General features: G+C 36.3%; 1 protein-coding gene across 3 annotated transcripts in view; it reads right to left on the bottom strand.

Annotated features, from left to right (window-relative positions):
- The window catches only part of LOC116508919 (complement receptor type 2-like), a 65,021-nt gene that overhangs the window by 42,165 nt on the left and 7,131 nt on the right, over positions 1-15,725 (bottom strand). For all 3 annotated transcript variants that reach the window (XM_032217736.1, XM_032217738.1, XM_032217739.1), the window contains exons 2-5: positions 5,863-6,048; positions 3,541-3,732; positions 2,934-3,116; positions 567-758 (exon numbers count right to left, since the gene is read on the bottom strand). In XM_032217736.1, coding sequence (XP_032073627.1) covers positions 567-758; positions 2,934-3,116; positions 3,541-3,732; positions 5,863-6,048 — 753 coding nt within the window. The remainder of the gene's footprint in view (positions 1-566; positions 759-2,933; positions 3,117-3,540; positions 3,733-5,862; positions 6,049-15,725) is intronic.

Here is a 15,725-nt window from a genome sequence, read left to right as displayed (position 1 = left end):
CCTGAATGCTCCAGGGAGTGAAAAAGCAAACCAGAAGTTTGTTGCCGAACTTTCAGTTTGCCCATAGACCAGTTTTTCGTGCTTTGGAGGCTTCAGGGAAGCCTCCGGAGAGCAAAAAACGGCCTCAAAAGAAGGCCCAAGTCAGCTGGACAGTGCACACATGCGCGCTGGCCAGCTGACAGGGCAAAGCCATGCATGACATAGGTTCTGGTCAGTGTCACCTCTCATGTGACTCACTACATTATTCCTTATGGGAAAAAATGTTTGGTACTCATTGCATCTCTTGGAACCAATTAAGGAGTAATATCACAGTACCATTGTATCATGTTCATTTTTAGATTATTTCGAAAAGTCTATAATTTCCAGTCAAGCCTCGGTATAGTATTTAGAAATTCATTCTTATATGTGTTATAAGGAATTTAATAAGTACTTACTGAACCAGTCAATATTCACTTTAAGGAAACTGATAATATTTAAAACATATTTCTCATATATAGCCACCTTTGTCTACATTAAAGCATTAAAAGCAATAGAAGAGACCACTTCACACCTAGATTTATACTTACATAAACATAATTGTGCAGGAGGATGCCAGAGATTATAACCTTGACACTGTATAGTCATTATTATGGTGTCATCAATAAAAGAATAGTTCCGGTTGCAAGTTATGACAACTGTTTTTCCAGTTTCATACTGAGGTTGCAAAGGCTCTATGTCGCCATTGAGGATTGATGGAGGACCACATATGCCTGCAGCAACTAATAAAAATACTTTTTATGCAGAAATTATAAAGACATATCATCTATCTACATTCTGATAATGCTAAGATAGTATGTTACAATTCAGTTTCTCCTGATTAGTTCACATTCACATCACACAAAGTCACACACTTGATCCATTTCAAGATAGAGATGTGTATATCTTACACTAAATTACACTTTTGACATATCTATAAATAGGTTTCTAGGCAACCAGACTAAAAGATTAATTGAACTTCATTTCAATTTAAATTATCCTTCAAATCATGCCCTGGGGAGGTATCTGTATAGGGTTGGTTGGTTTGTGGGTTGTTTTTTGTTGTTGCAACAATAAAAATCATTTATCGTGGCCTTCCCATCCTCTGGGTTTTTTTTTAATTTCCCAAGGACGTCCCAATCCAATTCATTCCAGGTATGGTCCCTCTCAGCCCCAACCCTCAGTTCTTCAAGGCAAGGAAGTGCCGTACCTTCAACTCCTCCCACCTGCCTATTTGCCACCATCTCTGACCTTTTGGCTACTATGCATTTGGGGCTGCTTGCCATGCTATGGGTCAGAGGTTTCTTGGTGTGCCAGACTGCTCTCAGTATCTGGCAGCAGCCTGCTCTTCCAGAAAAAAACTGACTAGGAGTCCATAAAATGCTGCCACATCCACAACAAAACAACAAACATGGTAACCAAAACAGGACTGTAAAATGCCATAAAGTGGCCAGTGCAGTAAAATAATAAGCACAGCTCGTCTCTGGAGTCTGCTTCTGTCCAGCCCAGCCAGCTCCAAACTCCAAACCTCCATTCTGATCAGTACATCCCAAGTATGTGCTTCAGCCAACAAATAAAAACCCCACAAGTATCCATAAACATAGCACAAAAATTCACAAGACAGCCTGGCAGTTCCCTCCCTCTCTACAACATTAATCAGAACCTATTTCATTTATTCATGAAAGCTAAAATAATATGACATGCAACGTACTAAGATATAATGTATCGCATTTTTGATTCTAGAAATTATGATTAAAACTATAATTCTTGTCCTTATACCACCCCAAAGGGAGAAAAACTGTGGCTTTTCTTTTGGCAGTGCCCAGGTAATAGCCTGCAAGTAGTCTGCTTTAAAGGCAGCCACTATATATGCAGCCAGGTGCCATTGATCTTCATAAGGCATTTTTGAGGCTCATTATTCATCGGTGCTTCACTCATTTATTAAATAGTAACCTACTTGTAAAAACATTGCAAATGTTAATTTTTTGGTTAATTTCATGCAACTTATTGTAGTTTAGTACAATAAGTTGAGAAAAATTAAATTCATATTCATCCTCAGCCACAGAAGTTCTCTGGGTATTTTTTGCCAGCTCACTCCTTCTCTTTGCCAAAACTACCTTAGAGGACTATTGTTGTGGAGAAAAATGAAAGAAAAAAGTGCTATGTATTTTTCCTTGTGTTCCTGAAGGAAAAATGTGACCGAAATCTAATCAATCAGTAACATCTTCTCAAGTAGATAATCCCTGCCTACCACTTAACTGTTTTAAAGTTCCTTTTTCAAGCATTTGCTGTACACTTTCAACTTAGTACTTTGTGCTTATGGATTTTTGTACTTTTTCTATTTCTCCTTCTTTCAACTTGTTCTTCTTTTGAATCTTCTGCTAATATCTCCCATACAATAATTGATGGAGATTAGATTTTTAACTTAAATTCAATTTCCATGATTCTGTCTTTTTTCTACTGCTGGGTTATAGATATTATTTCCTGCCCGTCCACCCACAGATAAAAACATGAAAATAAAAGATCTTATTTGCTCAGTATGTCCTAATTAAAATAGGGCAGGAAGACCCAGTATAAAAACCCCTTTGCTACAAAAGTTCATAGGATGATTTTGGTTGATTGATCACATAGAGTTGTGTTATCTCTTTTGTTATTTGTTAAATGCTATCAAGAACATTTTTCTCAACTTTGGGATGCCTGCCGTTCTATATGACACTATTATTATATGAATAATTATGCTGCTCACACATGACCAATTTTTCATAGTTGGACAAGACCATACATGACATCAAATGGGATAAACAGAAGTCAAGATACGAATTTCATTGTATGAATGATATTAACCATTCTGAGGTCTACATTTAAATTATTTATTACCAAGAAATTCCAATCATGTATTTAAAAATGTAAAATCTTACTCTTTTTACACGATGGTACTATGGGAACCCAATTGTTGCTCTTTTCACATCGAATCAAATAATTTCCAATCATGAAATACCCAATTTCGCACTGAAATTTAACTTTGCTTCCATATGTATATTTCTTCTCAGGTTCACTTATTATTATTCCATGTTCTACCACTGGATTGTTACAGAATACCCCTAATAAGATAGGAAAATTAATACAACCATAAGATATAAAATATCAGATTGTTTCTGTATATTTTTAATCTGTTTTTCACCTGAATGTAATCCAAAAATACAGTACAGCAGAAATCTCCAGTGATTTCTCCTCCAAAAGGAAAACTTATTTCCTGGAACTCTGAATCAAATTTGAAATGAAAACTTTTAACTGTTATTTCTTTATATGCCACTTTGATTTGCATCAGTTGGTATTGATCAATTAAATATATAAACAAAAACTACATTTACAGTATATGATTAAGAAAAGGCTACAATTGGAGAAATTGAGGGAATCAGATATAAATATCATGCTTAGAAATAAAGTAAAATAATTCTTCAATGTTACTGAAAAAATAAAAAGGAACATAAAACAATTAAGTTTTAAACTGAAGAAGGGAGGGACCTCTGCATATGGGTGGTTTCTCTTTCCACAGTCCTGTTAGATTTTTATTAATACCGCAGACCATAAAGGATGCCCCAATAAGGGAAAGATTTTTATTGCAACGGTAATGTATTTTTGTTCCAAAGGGGTAAGTGGTTGCAGTTCCATTATGAAATCCATCAGTAATCTTAGGAGGCTGTCCACAATATATTCCTGGTGGAGGGAGGAGAGAAACAATTTAGAAAAAAATACAAAAAGATCATGGATAAATACTAAGACAGACAACAAATAGTGTTTAGACAATATTGGGGGATTATTAATTGTTAAAAATTGTAACGACTTCCCTATCAAGATCCATAAATGGAAAATGTATTTGGACATTTACATACAATTCTAAGAACTTATCAACAAAAATGTATATTTTGTTGGCGCCCAAGAGATAATGGAAGTGGTGACTTGCTTCCAGATAAGTACTGTGAATCAACTGAAACTCGTCAGTGTCCTCAGGATAAGCCAGAAATTGTCATTTAAATGTCAGAGAATGCACTGATAGATAAAAAGATCTGTAAGAGTGCTACGCTCTCTTATTACAAGGTCCAACTCACATTCTCTCTTTAATTCAATCTTTTTCCATTAATGTTGGGTTATTTGGTTATCATTGTTGGTTTTTAATTTTTCAGACAATATAAAACTGTGTTCCATTCTATTCAGCAAAAAAACCAGTATAGTATTTTCTTAGAATAGAGAGAAGGACGGAAAGACTTAGATTTGGGACCAAGGTAGAGAAAAGGAACAAATCCTATGTGTAGAAAAAAAAACCCTATAGCAGTTACAAACACTACCATGTATCTTCATATAGTCTTAACAGATTTTTCTTACAAGCTATAACACCTTTTTCACACTACAAAATATTTATTTATAAAAATTATATGCTGCTCAACTTGCTATCCAATGATGTTTTCTCTGAAGGTATTTTCAGCATGTTGTAGTTTTTAAAAAAGCCCACTTGAGAAGAACATGCTTCAACCAAAGAACATTCAAAATATACAATATATATAGAATATATAAATATTCACCATTTCTATGTGGAAATGACATTCAAAACCAATATAAGGAAAAAAAATACAACTGTTTTGAATGAACACTGGACATTGATCAATTCTGAAAAATTAAATCTACTCATGCTACCAAAAAAATAAGTGTTTCAAGAGGGACCATGCATGCTAGAGGAAGAAACGTTTTTTTCTTGTGCAGCATACAAAGTAATAATATTTAAACACATTTCTTCATTTAGCTTAGGGAAGACAACTCGAGACATAAAATTTAATGTATTCTTTTGCTCAATCTATCCCTTGTAGCTTGTGATACATATTGCTGAGGGGAGTGGGGAGGCAGGAGAGCATATGTGTAAATTGTATGAATATTTCTGATACTCAAATATAAACAAACTTGACACTATTGTGAACAGAACTAAGTTTAATTATGTATGTCGCAGTATTGTGGTTATCCAGTAGGCAGTATCACTTTACTTCCTAAATACATTATTTTACCACATAAAAACATAAAATATTTTGTCAATTTAAATAGATTACCACCCAGTTCTACTTATTACTGCAAATATTCTTCAATATTTTTTCTCATGTGATACTTCTCAAGGTTTTTCTATTCTAAATCCACTACTAAATTTTATAATTTGATTTCCTGCAAATCTATACACAACTTCCAAATAAATATTGAAGCAATTGAGCATTTTAATTCAATCATGAGTGGATCTTTACAGATCAAAAGCTATAATTTTATCCTGAAATATATGTATAAATTACTAGATAAATTGATTAAGCTCAGTGAGTCAGAACTGAGACTTCATGGTAAAAAATGCACAGGATCAGATGATATATCCCCCAACTCTTTTCTCTTCTGTCAGCTCAGGACAAAGAAACCAAGGCCCTATAGTCCCATGATATCTTTTAAATCACAAATTCACAAATAATCAAGACACAATAACTGATATTTATATACTTAATGAAGATTAATCAAAACCATATCATTATACAATTGTGGGATGTTTTTCCCATTATAGCACTGCTTATGTAGGACCAAGTGTCAGGGTGAAAAATCCAAATAACCACTAGAGGTCAGCAGAGTCAGAGCTTTTCTTTTACCACCCAGCAATCCTCCACTTTGTTCAGCCAGAACTATCAACTTTAGCATATTTCAAAGAAAGCATTAGAACAACCACCTAATAGGAGGTCCTTGGTGGTTTTTAAAATATATTTTAAGACTTATAATATTCTTTAAACAGAACAAAAACAGATGCATTTTTCTAGTAAGAAAAAGACATACTTTTGCATAAGTCTTCATTTGGTAACCAGGCACCGTTATGACACACCAAGGAGGTTTCATGTTCACTGACTAGTTCAAATCCTAGTTTGCACTTGTAGAAAACCTGATTATAATGTGTAAGGTATGGGAAAGAAAATACTGGTTCAGAACCTTCAAATTCTGGTAAGGTATAAACAGGACAGATATCTGGGAGGAAAAAAAACAATTGTTAAAGATGTCATATAAAACAATAGGAGTAAAAATGATATGTATTAAAAATAAACAGAATAAAGCATGTTTTATTAATAATTAATAAAGCATGCAACAAAAACATTTTATAGTGCATTTATAGATCTTTTCCATGGATCTATTCCTATGCAAACTCCTATAAAGTTAGCATATATTCTCTTTTCACCGTTCTCATCTTAGAAGATTCATTTTTAAAGCAAGATTTGAAGAAAAAGATAAATCCTTTTGAAATCATGAAATATACAAACATAGGTATCAAAATAAAAAGTTTAAATTGGTAAACAGATCTAAATACCAATTTGAAATCAATATACCTGTGTATAGAAACATGGAAAAAGCAAAGCTCCAATTGTTGGTGTACAGGTGACATCCCTTCAAGAAGCCACTTGCTTTTTCCACCAGGGTTCTCCTAAGCAATTGAGTTTCCAACACTAATGGTCTGATTTCCTGGGTCATCTCTTTTCCCTTTTTAAAATTACATACTTTAAATGTATTGCTTTAGTTATCTATGAACAAAACAGCAAAGCCAAAACAAAAGCTCACTAATACAAATTATCCTTTATTATCTGAGATATTAAATCATTAAGCAGAGGTTTATCTGTCTTAAGTTAGCCACTACTACTATATGTTCTTAACTTTGGCAATTCTTAATCAGCAGCTAAAAAAAGTTTCACTGGAATGTCAACTTTATACAATTCTCTACAACGGGATTCTCAAGCCTCATGTGAAACAGTGCTGTCGCCTCAGTAGGCATATCTATTAATACTATGACTAAAATGGATTGTTTTATTTATACAAGGATTGTCTCACTTCTTCTTTTACTACTCAAAGCAATGTGAGCTAATACCTGAAATCTTTAGTCTGTTTTTTCCAAGATCAGCTATTGCTCCTAATAAAAATGAACAAAAATTTACACTATATCATTAGCTAACCAGATTTCTTAAACCAGTGTTTTTCAACCACTGTGCCGCGGCACATAAGTGTGCCGTGACATAGTGTAAGGTGTGCCGTGGGAGAATTACTTTATATATAGTCAATATAGGCACAGAGTTAATTTTTTAAAAAATTTTCTAATGGTGGTGTGCCTCGTGATTTTTTTCATGAAAAAAGTGTGCCTTTGCACAAAAAAGGTTGAAAAACACTGTCTTAAACCATGATAACATATGTAGATGTAACTTTAAAAAACCTTTTCCTGAAGCTGAAACGATGTATTGATTGACTGACTAATTTTATAAGATGTTTAAGGTTACCAAACTCTATAATGATTGTGTAGTGTAGAATAAAAAGTAGAAATAAAGCAGAGATAAAATACAAATGGGAAACATCAAATGTCCAAAAGTAAAAGCTACTTTATTCAAAAGAAATACAGAGAACCAGTGGTGGGTTGCAGGCACTATGCCCCAGTATACCTGCACTCCTTACCTGTGCTTTAAGATTTTGGTGCTTCCGCGCACATGCATGGTACATATGGTTCCTGCGCGACGTTCTACCGAGCAGCTGGAGCATCACGGAGGCTTGCAGAAGCATCATTTGATGCTACAACGCATGTGCGCGCCGCACAGTGACTCTGGGGCCGTTCTAACCGTACCGATTGGAACCGAATCTGGAACCCACCACTGCAGAGAACCCACTAGTTGTTCAGGCCAAGGTTTGAGGGAACAGCCAAGATTTCAAGTCTCTTTTAAATACCATCTACAGATAAATCTCAGGGGAGATGGTGTTCTCAATGGCAGGTGCTAGCATGCAAGGCTCCTTGAATCCCACCAAATGGAATGGCTTAACAGAGAAGACCTGAATCAAGCCTACTCTGCCAGCCATTACAATCTCACAGAAACTACAAAAGACAGACAGACAGCCATTTAGATAAACACTTCAGTTCATGAAGTAAATTATATGCCATGCCCATAATCACCCATCCTCTTGAATTATATACCAGGTGCAGGTTCTGGATAGCTTTCAATGATAGCATTAAGTAGAGTGCAGTGCAAAAGGGATATTAACATCTACTAATTCAACCAAAGCTTGGGAAAATGTTTTCAACATTGGCGAACTGCAAGAAAAGAGGAGTGATCTTCTATATTAAAGGCAATATTCCAGCAAAACTAATTTATGCAGATGAAGAGGGAAGAATTTTGATGGTGGAAATTATGGATATCAAAAAAACAGATTCTTCCTGGGCGGAGCTTACTGATGGTGGCAGCTTAAAATAGCTGCTCCCGAATTCCTGGTCACGTATCTGTTTAGATGATCATCTACCTGACGTCTAACAGGTTTCTTATCCTTCAGGCAAGAAGGGAAGAAGATATAGTTTTGCTGGCAAATGCCCTTCGATTTTTGCAGCTTTTGTGTCTGCAGAGAGAGGGGGGCCAGCCCAAGGCAGAACGGTGTCCGTGCTGAGAACTTCAAACTGCCTTGCGCAGTACAAAGTAAGATCTCTCCCACTCAGTTCACAGTTTTGATTTATTTGATTTTAATGCGAGCTGAATCCGTTTACGAGGACATTAATTGTTTATCAAGATCCTAGCTTCTTTTTTTTACAAGATCTTCTTCTGAAAATCTATTTACTTAGAGGCTTTTCAAATGGCGCCGAGACGGCTGGATTCTCCTGTAACAATGATTGTTTTCTTAAACTCCTTGTTAAACACTACAGAACTTTGAAACTTCAAAGGAGACAGGAGTGATTTATCACCCTGCCTCACAATCGGCCAGCAGAAACTTTTTAATTAGTTTCATTTTTACAAGACTTCCTTTCTCTCATTAATTTTGCTTATCTGGAATTTAAATGGTGATGAATCTGCTGAACTGTCTTGTTACAATGCTTATTTTCTGAAATCCTTGGTAAAGCCTTGCCAAGCCTCAAATTTCAAAACAAAGGGAGAAATTCAGCATCTCTTCCTATAGCTGCACAGTCGGCCAGTAGAGTTTTATTAACTGCTTGAAGATAAAACTTGGAATGGCCTCAAAACCAAATCTTAATTTGAAACCATCGCCCTCTACTCTCAGGGGCACATCCCCAGTGCCTGGCACAAGGTCGCAGCCTCCGCTCCCTACACCCCCTGCTGGAGACTTGTTAACCAAAGAATTCTTCTTGAGTGAATTAAGTGTGGCTCTCAATGCTCAGACAATTAAAATGGAAGATAAACTTAGAGATCTTAAAGAGGAGATAAAACAGGAGATAAAACAGGAGGGAAAAGAAGAAATAAAAGAAATAAAAGGGGAAATAAAAGAACTTAAACAGGAGTTGTATGATAAAATTGATGCCAGGGTTGTTAAAATTAAAGATGAAATGCTGGGACTTGTAACTGTATTGACAGAACATGTTTCCGGAATTGAAGATAGTCTAGAGGATCTTAATGAGGCTAATACCAACTTGACATCGAAAACAGAGGTGGTGCAACAAAAAGTTGAAAATGCTGAAAAAGAAATTATTATGATACAGTATAGACAAATGGAACTGGCATTAAGAGTAAGGGGGCTGCGTGAAGAGAAACAGGAGAACCTGAAACAGATTCTATCAGAACCCTTTGACCGTCTGTTGGGAAGACCGAGGACTAAGCTCGACTGGCAGATCGACAAAGTTTATCGCGTTAACTCATGGGTGGCAAAGCAGAAACAGATTCCTCGAGACATCGTTATATACTTCACTACAAGAGAGCTCAGAAACACGATACTACAAGAGTCTTATAACACTAAGCTCCAAATTGGCGGTCAAGACCCGATTGTTTTGAAAGAGATACCACCTCAAACGTTAAGAGCCAGGAGAGACTACGCATTTTAGTCGAAGAACTCAGAAACCATCAGATACAGTATAGATGGGACGCACCATTTGGTATTATACTTACATTTGATAGGCAAAGATATCGCCTCAACTCCGTATGGAAAGCCCGAGATTTTTACCATAACATTTTGAAGGCTGAACATCCTGCATCATCTGGACCTGGAGAAAGACCACAAGAAGGACAGGACAGACAGCAAACTACACAACTATCAGATAAGATGGAGCATCTCTCTCCCCTAGAAGCGCAAGGTGTTATGGAACAAAGACCTAGACATATGATTACTAGACAAATGGAGAAACAAGCTAAAAGGCAACAACCTCAACTATCACCGGCCATAGATCAAGGAGCTACAGTAACAAGTCTGGAAGCAGTGGGAGGAGCTAGGCTTAAGGTTAAACAGGCCATGCAGGAAGCTCTAAAAAAGCTTCAGCCAACCAAAGATGACAACTAAGATCTTAACATGGAATGTCAATGGATTGAATTCTCCACAGAAGAGAAAGAATATACTTCACTATCTTAAACAGTTTAAGAATGACATAATTTGTTTGCAAGAAACTCATATCAAATCAACTGATCAAAAATATCTGATTAACTCAAAACTTGGTCAACATTTTGTAGCTTCTGCTATGGAAAAGAAAAATGGTACAGTTGTATACTTAAGAAAAGACATGAAAGCTGAATTAATTGAAGCAGATCCCTTCGGAAGATATATCGCGTTAGATCTAATCCTAGAAGGGAAAAAGACATTACTTTTGGGAATTTATGCTCCTAATCAACAGCAAGACGGATTCTATAGAAATCTTCATGCCAAATTAGTACAGTGGGACTATAGGTCCTGTATACTATTGGGTGATTGGAATGGTGTGATAGACACTAAAAGAGATAAGAAGACTTCTCGCCCAAATACTAAGATGCGAGCAAAGCTACCCAAACCTTTTTTTGACATGATGGACGACTTTGAATTGAGAGATATTTGGCGAGAAAGAAACGCAGAGGAATATGATTTCACTTTCTTCTCTGATAGACATCAATCCCTTTCAAGGATTGATTTTATACTAATCACTAATGATTTGCTTTCTAGGGTCAAGAAGACAAAGATTGCGGCTAGGGTCCTTTCGGATCATAACCCAGTTTGGATGGAATTGGGAAGGGTAGTGCAGGCAAGGTCTTGGAGATTGAATGAAAACTTATTTAGATATGAAAAGTATATTAATGATTGTAAAAAATTGTTATCTGAATATTTTGTTTTGAATATGAATAAGGGTACATCTATGGAATTCGTATGGGATGCAAGCAAAGCGTATATGAGAGGAGTGCTGATGAATATAAATAAAACACATAGATATAAACAAGGGTTAAAACGAACAGAATTGGAAGAGGAAATTAAGAGAAAAGAGCTGGAGTTAACAATGAATCCAGGGGATACAAAGATTAAGGAAGCTATCACCATATTAAAATCTCAATTTTTTGACATGTTGATCTCTGACCAGGTAGCCACTAATTTATTATATGCAAAACACAATACTTTTTGTAACACAAACAAACCTGGCAGATGGTTAGCTTATCAGACTAGGAAAAAAAGGAAAACTCGAAATATATCTAAACTGATTTACAGAGGGAAGGAGGTGTTTCAACAGGAAGAGATTCAAAAGGCATTTCGGGAATTTTTTACAGAATTGTATAAAGGGGATAAAATTAATGGTTTAGATATAGACAAATATTTAGATAAAGAGAAAATACCCTCAGTTAGAGAAGAGCACAGGTAAAAATTGAATCAACCAATAACCTCGGGGGAAATTTTGCAGGCAATTAAGCAATTAAAGTTAGGGAAAGCACCAGGTACAGACGGTTTGACAGTGGTTTACTATAAAAATTTACAGTTAGAAATGGTAGAACCTCTTAGAGAATTATTTAGTAAGATTCAAACGGAAGGTAAAGTGCCTCCATCTTGGAAGACAGCGTTTATATCTTTGATACCCAAAGATCAAGATACTACCCAACCAAAAAATTATAGACCTATCTCATTACTTAATGTAGATTATAAAAATTTTACTAAAATACTAGCAAATAGGTTAATGCTGGTTATTTAACAATTGATACACACCGACCAAACAGGTTTTATACAGGGGAGACAGATGAAAAGTAATGTCAGATTAATTATTAATGCATTAGAATATTTGGGAAAGAACAACCAAATCCCTGCTGCGTTTATATTTTTGGATGCTGAGAAGGCCTTTGATCGAGTTAACTGGCAATTTCTGTTGAAGATATTGCAAAAAATGCAGATAAGAGATAATTTTTTACAGTCAATTAAAGCAATATGCCAAACAGCACAAATCATAGTCAATGGAAGTTTAACAGACTCTTTTCAAATTGGAAAAGGTACAAGACAGGGCTACCCTTTGTCCCCATTATTGTTTATTATAACTTTGGAAGTATTGTTGAATAAAATACGGGGCTTGGAGGGTCTAAAAGGGATCAAGATTAGGCAGCAAGAATACAGAGTGCGCGCTTTTGCGGATGATTTGGTCATAATATTGGAACAACCGCAGGAATCCAGTATGGTTTTAATGAATACAATTAATCAATATGGTCAAGTGTCTGGTTTTAAAATAAATTTAGGAAAAACAAAAATATTAGCTATAAATATGAATACTAAACAAAAGGAAGAACTAGGAGTGATGCTAGGATGTGAGGTAGTTAAAAAAGTCAAATATCTTGGAGTTAACATCTTAACTTCAAATGGGAAACTATATGAGCATACTTATAAACCACTTTGGCATAGTATACAGAAAGAGATGAAAAAATGGGAGAAATTGCACTTATCTTTGTTGGGTAGGATAGCGGCAGTGAAAATGAACATCTTACCAAAAATTTTATTTCTCTTTCAAATGTTACCTATACTTTAAAAAGATGCGAATCTTTTAGAATGGCAGAAGGGTATCAACAAATTTGTATGGACAGGAAAGAAGCCGAGGGTAAAGATGAAAATAATGCAAGATGTACACGAGAGAGGAGGCTTGAAACTACCTAACTTAAAACTATATTATGATGCAGTGGCACTATCTGTAATTAGTGATTGGACTCATTTAACTAATGATAGAATATTGAATATTGAGGGACACGATCTGGTATATGGTTGGCATGCTTACCTGTTATTCAACAAAAAATTGGACAAGAATATTAAAAGTCATCTTTTAAGAAATGCTTTACTGCGGGTCTGGAAAAAATACCAATATAAATTAAATGACAAGATACCCATGTGGGCAATTCCTAGACACGCAATTGAAAATATGAATATAGCACAAAAACAGGATAGAATTACCTACAGACAGCTTCTTATCTTGGAAAGGGGAGTACTACAACTAAAATCTTTAGAGGTATTAAAAGAGGAGAAGGTAGTTCAAACATGGTTCCAGTATGGGCAATTACAGGCTAGGTGGAAAATAGATCAAAAAATTGCTTTTATTCAAGTTGAGGATAATCTGTTTAAACAAATAAGAGATCAAAGCTTAATGCATATAAAGAGGATATATAATGTATTAATACAGATGGATTCGGAAACAGAATTAGTTAAAGATTGTATGATAGAGTGGGCTCAAAACATTGAAGAACCAATAATGCTGGATACATGGGAAAGAATCTGGGTAAGAAATATGAAATTTACACAAGCTCAAAACCTGAGAGAAAATTTTTATAAGATGTTCTATAGATGGCATTTAGATCCTAAAAAGCTGCCTTCTATGTATCCGAATTTACAGCCTAAATGTTGCAGATGTGGCTTTCTCGATGCTACATATTTTCATATATGGTGAACCTGCCAAAAGGTTAAGGCATTTTGGATAAAAATATGGTGGATTATGCAAAATATCTTTAAAAGAAGGATAAAGTTTACTCCTCAGTTATTTTTACTAGGTATAAGTATTGACTTTACAGTGGTAGAGCCTAACTTGATTCTGCACCTAATAACGGCAGCAAGACTGTTGGTGGCGCAATACTGGAAGAAGGAAGACTTGCCTACAATTCAAGAATGGACATTGAAAGTTACAAACTTAGCCGAGATGGCTAAAATATCGGCATATCTTAAAAATCACTCAAATGAGAGATATAAACGAGACTGGAAAAAATGGATTGACTATATACAAAATAAATACAGGACCAAGAAATTCCAGTTAGCCTATGCTTAAGATCAGAAATGATTTAAATTGTTTAAAGTTAGATCAGCAAGAAGAAGCTAAGATCAATGTAGAGATGTCATTAATCTCTTTATTTCTTTTTTCTCAATAGATTTTAGACTGTGTTTGTTAAAAATCCATACCGTGTACGGGTTCTGGGAAGTCGGGCGGGAGAAGGAGGAGGGGGGTTAGGGGGAGGGTGGAGGGAGGGAGGGGTATACATTAGGCTAGACAAGAATTTGGTGGTAAACTAGAACTATTTTGACACACAAAAAAATTGTACTCCGATGTCTCACTGATTGAGGAATGATGAAATGTTTGTTTTAAAAGAAAATAAAACTTTTGAAAAAAAAATACAGAAAAAAACACTCCTAATTGGAATTTATGCCCCCAATGAAAAACAAGACGAATTCTATAAAAAATTACATAAAAGAATTTTGGACTTAGACTATGTTGATATTTGTATGATGGGAGACTTTAATGGCATCGTGAACCAAAACATGGACTATAAAACACACAAAACAAAAAAGCTAAATAGAAAATTGCTGCCGAAATCCTTCTTTGGGATGATAGATGAAGTAAATCTAAAAGATATATGGAAACAAAGAAATGCCAAAAAAGAACAGTACACTTTTTATTCAAATAGACATTCATCATTTTCTAGAATAGATATTATATGGGCCTCAGCAGAATTGATCTGCAATGTACAAGAAATTTTAGATATTTTTTTTATTTTTTTTAGATATTTTATTAATATTTATAGGCCGCCCTTTTCCCCGCGGGGACTCAGGGCGGCTTACATAAAACAGGGAGGGGGGGTATAAACAATAAACATAAAACAATACATAAGAGTAAAATAGTACACAACATTCATTCTTCATTCGGGTGGGGACAGATTGTGATCATATCCCCAGGCCTGACGGGATAGCCAGATCTTGAGGGCTGTGCGGAAGGTCTGGACGGTGGTGAGGGTACGAATCTCCACGGGGAGATCGTTCCAAAGGGTCGGAGCTGCTACTGAAAAGGCCCTCCTCCGTGTAGTTGCCAGTCGGCACTGAATGGCGGATGGTATTCGGAGGAGGCCCAATCTATGTGATCTTATAGGTCGCAGGGAGGTAATTGGCAGGAGGCGGTCTCTCAAGTACGCAGATCCACTACCATGGAGGGCTTTATAGGTGGTGAGTAGCACCTTGAAGCGCACCTGGAGATCAACAGGTAGCCAGCGCAGCTCGCGGAGGATAGATGTTATGTGGGCGAACTGAGGTGCGCCCACAATCACTCGGGCGGCCGCATTCTGGACTAGCTGAAGTCGCCGGATGCTCTTCAAGGGCAGCCCCATGTAGAGCACATTGCAATATTCCAGCCTAGAGGTCACAAGGGCCCAAGTGACTGTTGTGAGAGCCTCCCGGTTCAGGTAGGGTCGCAACTGGCGTACCAGGCGAACCTGGGCAAATGCCCCCCTGGTCACAGCCGTCAGATGGTGGTCGAAAGTCAGCTGTGGATCCAGGAGGACTCCCAAGTTGCGAACCCTCTCTGAGGGGTATAAAATTTGACCCCCCAGCCTGAGCGATGGAACACTGGTCGAATTTTTGGGAGGGAAACACAACAGCCACTCGGTCTTCTCCGGGTTGAGTACAAGCTTGTTAGCCCTCATCCTGTCCCTAACGGCTTCAAGACCCCA

The sequence above is a fragment of the Thamnophis elegans genome, chromosome 5, assembly GCF_009769535.1.
Source record: "Thamnophis elegans isolate rThaEle1 chromosome 5, rThaEle1.pri, whole genome shotgun sequence".
Taxonomy (NCBI): domain Eukaryota; kingdom Metazoa; phylum Chordata; class Lepidosauria; order Squamata; family Colubridae; genus Thamnophis; species Thamnophis elegans.
The sequence above is the reverse complement of the archived record's forward strand: the minus strand, read 5'-3'. Positions and strand labels throughout refer to the sequence as shown.